We start from the raw sequence: 8,747 nt of genomic DNA on the forward strand, positions 1-8,747 counted from the left end.
AGAGGACCTGACACTGTTGGGTCCTTCAGTCTGAGCAGATCTCCACCAGAGGACCTGACACTGTTGGGTCCTTCAGTCTGAGCAGATCTCCACCAGAGGACCTGACACTGTTGGGTCCTTCAGTCTGAGCAGATCTCCACCCAGGACCTGACACTGTTGGGTCCTTCAGTTGAGCAGATCTCCACCAGAGGACCTGACACTGTTGGGTCCTTCAGTTCCACAGTGGTGCAGCTCTAACTCAGATGCTGTCTGGATGAGCCACGCCTCCAACGCAGCTTGAAAAGAGAAAATGTTGAAGCCTGCGACTCTCTTTGCATTTCTCCTTGACCAAAAAACACAAACACCTGCAAGCGTAGCTGGGAGCCCCGGGCTGCAGTTGGGTTATCCTCCCCCCACCCCCAAGGCTGTGGTCCTTTCTGCAGCCACTTTAACATGTCAGGCATTGTTTCACACTGATTTTAAATCAACAACTCTAAATAACTGACGTAGTTCTTCAATTCTTAATACGCTTGCACAAATATAGTCTCAAGTAAAAAACACCGTCCACTGAAAGTAGCTAGCACTTGGTACCGTACCAGCTGCCATAACACTGTCAAGTCAATGAAAAGGTTGGAGTAAGGAGTTTCCACCTCAGTGATTGTTGGCACTGTGCTTAATGACTGCTGTGTTTAACATCTCAACAGGAATGCCTTTTTGTTTTAAACACTACCATATCCATCAGTCTGTTCAGGATGGAGTGAGCTGAACCATACAAAATTCWTCTGGTCTTACAACAGTTGCTTCACAGAGCAGCACAGTTTGGTTTGGTTTGTTAAATCTGGTTTTGACCATCAGCTGTGTGACAATAAAAAAGCTGCACAACTTTTCTGCCATCAATTCAAATGGAATCATGACTCAGAGCCACGACATCCAAGTGTTTGCCAAGGTTTGAATACGTTCAAGCTTACTCCAACTATTGTCTTCTTCAAACTAAATAGTACAAACWAATTTAGAGCTCTTGGCTGTGTTCATCTGGTGAAATGAAATAATTTCCTTTTAAATTCAAAAGGCACAGTACATGAACAGGTTTAAGCCCAGTTTGTTTCTTTAAAGCCCACAGTAAATGAAGGAAAAGTCCCAGGGTGCAGCAGGATGCATGTTAGCATCATGCTCACTCTGCAGTGTGCAAATGTCTGCAGGCGCCRGTGCTTTCCTGTGCGTTGTGCTGCACTTCCTGTAGGAGAACCTGGGCTGGTCGTGTACTGTCAGTGAAGCTACAGGAGGGTTGGTACAGTCTGGCTTACGTCAACATGTGGTTTCCACTTTCAGGCATGGCAACCTGATCCTATGAGGACTAGTTCCCCCACCAGTCCACACTACCAGAGTGGCTGTAGTTTCCTCCGTAGCCATCATTGCTGTAGAAGTTGCCCCCGAAGCCACCTGGAAAGACAAGTTTTATRTGTCAACTGGCAGAAAGCAGGAAAAGGAGTCAACACTGTAGAAACTTTRTAAATATCAGTATGCTACTGCTTTTTATCAACATTTCTGCAGTAGGTATGTAGAGTCAATAAGACTTTTTTTTAGTAAAACTGAACAAAGCTTGTGTACCTCCACCAAAGCCACGGTTCCCTCCAGCACTGCGGCCTCCACGATTGCTGCTGAAGCCTCCAGAACCACCTGGTGTCTGACGGTAGTCTCTGGCTCCAAAGCCCCCTGAGAACCTGAAAACACATCAGTGTTCATGAGAGAGGAGACAACCCTGAATACAACACATCTGCCYGTCATCACTGCAGAAAATTATAGTTTGACTTCACGTCTATAGGATAATTGAAGCTCCAGGGTCCCTTAGCATCAAAGCTGTGTGAAGCCCTGTGCCATCAGTACCTCTTGGAGCGTCCTCGGGTGCTGCTCTTGTGTTGGTGCTCGTAGGCCAGGCTCTCCAGCCAGGTAGGAACTTCCTGTTTGGCCTCAACCAGGATGTCCAGCAAATCTTTGGTTATGTTGCTGTTTTTGTCGTTAAAGAACGACGTGGCCAGACCTGAACAAACATTTCACACAACATGTTGTACAGTTAGAGCTACACTCAGCATCATGGCAATAAGCAGAGCTGTGGAAAGTGAAAAGCTGGGTCTTACCAAGGTTGCCCACACGTCCCGTACGGCCAATACGGTGAACGTACTCCTCAATGTCACTGGGCAGATCAAAGTTAATGACATGTTTCACGTTGCTGATGTCCAAACCTCGAGCAGCCACCTGAACAAACAGTAAAACTAATTTAGTAACAGAGGAAGGTGACATTCATCCTGAGTAACTTTTCACTGAGTTTTAAAGACACGTCTGACAGTGCACACACATTTTTACATGGTTTTGATTGTCTCCATTAAAAAAGCCATGTTAAAGCAGATCTACTGCAGTGTTTCATACAACCCTTTAATGAAGGAAAAAGCAAAGATAGCTTACAGCTGTAGCCACTAAGATTGGGCACTGGCCCGAGCGGAACTGATGCAGTGCCTCCTCCCGGTCTCTTTGTGATCGGTCTCCATGGATACTGGTGCAGGCGTAGCCCTCACGGTACAGGAAGTCTTCCAGAGCGTCAGCTCCCTTCTTGGTTTCCACAAACACTAAAGTCAAAGAGTCTTTGCCTGCACAACATCAGGACAGACAACAATGAGATCACAGGATCCTTCACATTGTCCTACACCTCAATGAGAAGAACCAGAACATTTGAACACTTCTGCCAAGAACTGAACTGTAGAGATGAAACAAACGCTGCAGTCTAGGGTCTCAGATTGAAAAGGTAAGGTCCTACCTGTGGCGTTGAGCAGGTCCAGGAGAAAGGACCTCTTGTCGTTCTCCTCTACCCACACCACTTTCTGGGTGATGTTTTCTGAAGTGGAGCCAACACGGCCTACTGCCAGAAAGATGTAGTCCTCCAGGAAGTCCCGAGCCAGGATCTGACGGTAACAATCAGTACGTTAACCAAGTCTACAGAAAAAAACAGAGACATCTTTCAGTCTTCAACACACCTGAATCTCTTTGGGGAACGTGGCACTGAACATCATGGTCTGACGAATTCCTTTGGGTGGCATTGTATCTTGTTCCACAATCCGTCTGATCTGGGGCTCGAAGCCCATGTCCAACATGCGGTCAGCCTCGTCCAGGACCAGGTAACTACAAACACACGTTACAGAAACTGACTGATGAACACAGGACTCAATTACTTCAGTCATATTTTATGAAGCTATACTGACTTGCAATGGTCCAGACCGATCTTGCCCCTCTCCATCATGTCAACCAGACGGCCTGGTGTGGCCACCAGCAGGTGACAGCCCCTCTCCAAGTCCCTGATCTGCTGGCCGATATCAGCACCACCATAGACCACACAAGGACGCACACGAGAGCGATAGGCAAACTGCACAGGACAAAAGAAGGATTAGCTTTACGATTTAATACTGCGTCTCACACAGATCAACCTGCTAGCTCTGAGCTCACCTTCCTGGCCTCATCGTAGATCTGCAGGGCCAGTTCTCTGGTTGGAGCCAGGACCAGGGAGAGCGGGTACTGCTTACGACGACCGTACCTGCCATTGTCCTGAAAACCACACAAACGTTTGTTACAATACAGCAAAACCCATGGTTCTGATCAATACCGATGTTCTCCACTACCTGTCCACTGTTCTTTGAAGCCTGCAGAGCATCTCCTGGTCCATCTGTGTAGATCTGACTCAGCACAGGCAGCAGGAAGGCAGCTGTTTTACCAGAGCCTGAAACACACCAACATCTGGTTCATTTCTTTAAAACAACAACAACCTTCAACTCTGATGAAGTAAAAATCTAAATTACACTTTGAAGAAAAACAACTGAATCAACAACTTTATAATGAGATCAGTCATTTTTCTTTTTACTTTAAAACTACAAAGAAAAACCAGTAAAACCAACCAGTCTGGGCACAGGCCATCAGGTCTCTCTTGGACTTGATGATGGGGATAGCATGCTTCTGGACGGGAGTGGGACGAGTGTAACGGCTCAGAGTGATGTTGCCCATGATAATCTCCCCCATGTCCACATCATGGAACTACAAATTAAACAAACACACACATCAGGAGCAAAGTCACAACAAGAACCAGTTTCCAGAAGAGGAGGAAAGACTCACACTCTCAATGTGTGGAGGGCTGTTGGTTCCTGTAGCCTCCACAGGAATATCATCGTATTTCTCAAAGTTTATCCCAGTGTTGCTTCCAGAGAAAAGCTCGCTGAAAAAATAAAATAAAAGAAGTTAGAATAAAATCTGAAGTTTAATGTAAACAACAATATTCATAACTTTAGTCTGCCTTACTGTTCCAGACGCTCATTGGGAGCAGTGGGTTTGGACCAGTCCTCCTCTCTGTAGTCCTCCACCCAGCGGCTGTTTCCTCCACCAGCAAAGCCCCCACGCTCATACCTGTGTGCATCAACACAATTATTGTATTTATACATGAACACATTTAAGTGTTCTCTCTTCCTTAGGAGGAAAATAAATAATTTTCTTTAAAAATATTCCCATGTCACATAAAAAGGTCAATTCCATACCTTCCTCTTGAGCCAGCTCCACGGTCATTAAAAAAGGCAGACTTCGTCCGATCATTGCGTCCTCCGAAGCTGTTGTAGGCAGCATCCCTAGGAGCTCCGCCCCATCCGCCATCTTTGTTTTCATAACCACCAAACCCTGCAATGAATAAACAGCTCGTTGTTTGTTTACTTTCAAACTGACTTGGTAAATCAGATGTGGGACATCCAGTGATCCTGTTTCTTACCAAGGGCAGAGCTTAAAATATCTTTACAAGCTGAAACCAACTGTTTGATTCAACTAATTTGTTTTAAATCTTTGAGATTTTGTTCAAATTATTTTACTGTACACAATAAAAGGGTGGGGGAGTACAGAGCTTACGTATACTACACTGTCCATCTAGCAGTTTGTCATTAAGGGACTACAGGATCACCCCACCTGTATTTTGTAATGGCTGATTAAACGAGGCTCCGCCCCCGTTACCACAGTAAGTGCCACACCCACCTCTATCATTGCGAGGGGGTCCACGCCCTMCAAAGCCACTATTTGTGCGGTTGTCGTGAAAACCATTCACATATCCATTGGTACGTCCGCCGTCCCATCCAGGTGAATCTTTAAAAACAGAAAGGAGAACGTGTGTGAGGAAAACACACCAACAGACGTGTAACTTTTAGCCAGCTTGTTTAAAAACACAAGAGACTGGAAACCAGAAGCACAACTGTTGTCTCACCAGTACTGCAACATAGATGTGAGGGGATCAGACCCTTCACTGTTTGAAACCAACCATTTACGTCTAAACTGTTCAGTCAGTTAGGTGATGTGCACAAAGTCTGTTTACAACCCAGTATTTATCTGTGTCAGAGATATACCACAGCAACAACAATTTACTGTACAACCAGTGTGTAATGTGAGCTTTATCAAACCAGATTCTGAAAATAAGAGCTTATTWAGCCCAAATTAACACTGGGCATATTAGGGCACCCTGAAGCCCTAATTTGTCAAAATAAATAAAAACATTTTTAAAAATAAATTATGCTGTGCTAACAACTAAATTCATATACCAACTGCATTTGATTATTTCTTTAAAATGACTACTTCTGTCAAGTGTCATCCTGTTTTTAGTCTGTTTCCTTTAAGAGAAAAAACGTTACCTTCCCACGTGCACCAGTCAATGTTTTACAAATGAACACAAACTCTGGTTTTACCATTTTACCACAAATTATATGGTAGACCTTTGGTGCATGATTAGTTGTGTTTATCACAGATGACACACACACACACACACACACAGAAAAAGATGTGACAGCCATTGTGGCTTTAGTTGACCTAAAATACATTCAACAGGACAAAAGTGTCACTCCCTCTTATTGCCTAAACATCATGTCTTAAAGGTAAATGGTACAAAAGCAGCACAGCTTACAGACACAAAACAAGAAATTTACACTAAGATACAACTATACAACTAAACTGCGCAGGTGGTCACAGTTAACCAGAGCCAACAGCTCAACATACCCTGGAGCGGTGCAGTTGGGTAGATGAAACACTACAGCATTTGTTCCCTTGATTGTATTGATGGGTCAAATGAGAGTTACCCACTGGTCACCAGTTTATTCCGTCCACCGTCACCAGTTTATTCCGTCCTCCGTCACCAGTTTATTCCGTCCACCGTCACCAGTTTATTCCGTCCACCGTCACCAGTTTATTCCGTCCACTGTTACCAGTTTATTCAGTCCACTGTCACCAGTACTTGCTCAGGATGGAGACTGGTGAAGTCAACACAATCTGCTGACTTCATCAGGTTTATACGTTGTTTTTTTGCCTTGAGACAATATTTGTTGTGACTTATATGAACACAGTGAACTGTAGTGAGACTCACTATTGATTGTGAAGGGACAACCTGAAGTCAGTGAACCATTGTAAAATTTAACAAACTTTACAACACAACATGGTTAAACCAGTTGTTGAATAATCCTTTCAAAGGTTAGTCACACACGTGTTGTAGTGCAGGTTGTGAGGTACCAACCATCATGCATCAACAGCGTTGCAAGCACTGACAAAGTGTTATTATCAGAGTTGTGTTGCTTTTAAACAATCCCTACAAAGCATGTGCACACTGATTGTGACTTTAAGGCTAAGCTCTGTTCACTGTAGAAGTGTGAAGGCTCAACATGCAGCTGCAGGTCAAAATGTACCACAGCTGGTTCTCCAACCACCAGTGTAGGCATGGTGCAAGGCCAGCTCCTGAGGGGCCAGTCCTGGGTAACCTGAGCAGAGGTAGGGAAGGACGCTATAAAAAGATTGACCCAGGAGCACTGGATGCAGCTTTACTGTTGGGTTTGACTTTACACAACAGTTACCAGTGTGACAGTCATCCCACCCTGAAGTTAAATCATTTGTGTGTTTGTGTGTGTGTGTGTTGGCTCTCAGCCTGCCATGGCTGTGGSCACTGCTCAGATGAAACTTAGGGCAAGATTGTACAGAAAATATGGGGATTAATGTATGGTGGCTAATTTTATTTTACTCTAATGGATTAAATACCTTAAAGAAATAAAGCCTACGCTGATAATTTTCTCCACTTTCCCTCCAAGATATTAATGTAGCTTTGACTGAATTTAGTCTAGAGAAATGTATCAATGAATCCTRATTAACCTGTTCCAGTTTATTTTCTAACATTTACCTTCATTACACTGGTTTTGCTGGTGTGTGCAGTGACATTTCATGCATGTGAAAATGCTGTTTGCCCTCAGCACAAGCAGACAGCAGGACTTACAGAGATTTACAGGAGCCACTGAATAACAGCACTGCCTACCAGCACAAAAAGTATTTCCTGCTGTGGAATAAGAAAACAGTACAACGACAAACGGTCAAGTGTGCGTTCACACAGTACCACAACTGATAATACTGAAAATATTTAAAAAGCTAAATGGAGCTACAGAGCAGAACCTAAAATCATCATTTTAGTTTCTATGGTAACCATTTGTTACTGTGTGATGTCATATGTCAAACATTTTGACKTCTTATGTGTGTCTCTGAAACTAAATATAAAAACCATCCAGATCTGAAGCAGAGTGGAGAACCACTGGTCAGACTGGAAKAAGGTCTGACACCAGCATCAGTTTCTGTTGATTCTCCATCATCACATTAATGGAAATTAAAAACTAAATAACTAAACTGTGGAGTTTTAATGTTTAAACTGCACAATGTTGTGTGATCATAGTTTGGTGATCAGACTCAGCATGATGTCAGGAAGTGGGCACATACTGTGCAACACGAGCGTCAGACAGACCATAATGGCCTAATCTACAACTGATTTATATTTTTATCTATGTTTATGTAAATATTTTAAAAGTTTTTTATTTTTGTATTTGTTTATATTTTGATATGTTTTAATTGCTGATAATATTAACCCAACATTTTTTAAATCTGTGCACTGTWACATGGGTGGTGGTGGTGTGTGTCTCCATGAACCTGCTGTTAGTCCAGGACTGAGCCCCTCACAACTTGGTCCAGGGGACGGGTCAGACTCTTGCTAACAGTTAAACCTTGCAGAATAGTAAGCTAACAAGTAGCTAGTTTAAAGCTAAAAAATACAATTATTAGCTACAAGAAAATAATAATACTTGGAAGCTAGAAGTACATAATTAGAAACCAGACACAAAATGTATGTAAAAGCTAAAAGTAACAGAGGGCATGATGAATACTGGTACTAGAACTGAACAGTATTACCCCTACAAGTACTGCCCCGACCAAACAGACCAGTCATGTATAAAAACTTTATTTTGTGTGACCCTGCCCTCCAAGACCAATTCMCCAGAGTAAACACTGTTAACAGCCAACAAAAAACAGCTAAAACTTTATCATAGGGCTAGCTAACAGCTAAACATCACAAAAGGGCAGCTAAAACATAAAAGTAGCATGTGAGAAATAAAGTATACTTAAGACAGTTTAAAACTAAATTAGAAACTGTCAGAACAAGAAAAGATCTCCATGTATTTCTAAATTTAGCTGGCTGTGGCAGCCATCTTAAATTAGATTGTAAAGTTAACCAGCTGTAGACACACTGCCAATAAATACTTTTATTAAAGGTTCAGTGGTCAACCAGACAAATATATGTTTTAGTCAGCAGGAGACGATAAAACGCTCTGATAAAATTAAGATATACATTTATAGTAGTGGTAACTGGGGTAGGCCGTGTGTGTAGTATAAAATATTGTTACTATGTC

General features: G+C 42.9%; 1 protein-coding gene across 2 annotated transcripts in view; it reads right to left on the reverse strand.

Annotated features, from left to right (window-relative positions):
- Positions 1-8: 8 nt before the first annotated feature.
- LOC106534807 (DEAD-box helicase 3 X-linked) overlaps positions 9-8,747 on the reverse strand; it is a 12,258-nt gene continuing 3,519 nt past the window's right edge. Inside the window, exons 4-19 of one of the 2 annotated variants that reach the window (XM_014031569.1) lie at positions 7,295-7,354; positions 5,029-5,136; positions 4,548-4,683; positions 4,315-4,419; positions 4,132-4,231; positions 3,918-4,053; positions 3,645-3,742; positions 3,472-3,570; positions 3,231-3,391; positions 3,006-3,150; positions 2,789-2,933; positions 2,440-2,621; positions 2,115-2,232; positions 1,864-2,017; positions 1,588-1,700; positions 9-1,419 (exon numbers count right to left, since the gene is read on the reverse strand). In XM_014031569.1, coding sequence (XP_013887023.1) covers positions 1,334-1,419; positions 1,588-1,700; positions 1,864-2,017; positions 2,115-2,232; positions 2,440-2,621; positions 2,789-2,933; positions 3,006-3,150; positions 3,231-3,391; positions 3,472-3,570; positions 3,645-3,742; positions 3,918-4,053; positions 4,132-4,231; positions 4,315-4,419; positions 4,548-4,683; positions 5,029-5,136; positions 7,295-7,354 — 1,946 coding nt within the window. In that variant the 3' untranslated portion in view covers positions 9-1,333. The remainder of the gene's footprint in view (positions 1,420-1,587; positions 1,701-1,863; positions 2,018-2,114; positions 2,233-2,439; positions 2,622-2,788; positions 2,934-3,005; positions 3,151-3,230; positions 3,392-3,471; positions 3,571-3,644; positions 3,743-3,917; positions 4,054-4,131; positions 4,232-4,314; positions 4,420-4,547; positions 4,684-5,028; positions 5,137-7,294; positions 7,355-8,747) is intronic. The other variant, XM_014031570.1, reaches the window with a different exon arrangement.

Source organism: Austrofundulus limnaeus, unplaced genomic scaffold, assembly GCF_001266775.1.
Source record: "Austrofundulus limnaeus strain Quisiro unplaced genomic scaffold, Austrofundulus_limnaeus-1.0 Scaffold1272, whole genome shotgun sequence".
Classification (NCBI taxonomy): domain Eukaryota; kingdom Metazoa; phylum Chordata; class Actinopteri; order Cyprinodontiformes; family Rivulidae; genus Austrofundulus; species Austrofundulus limnaeus.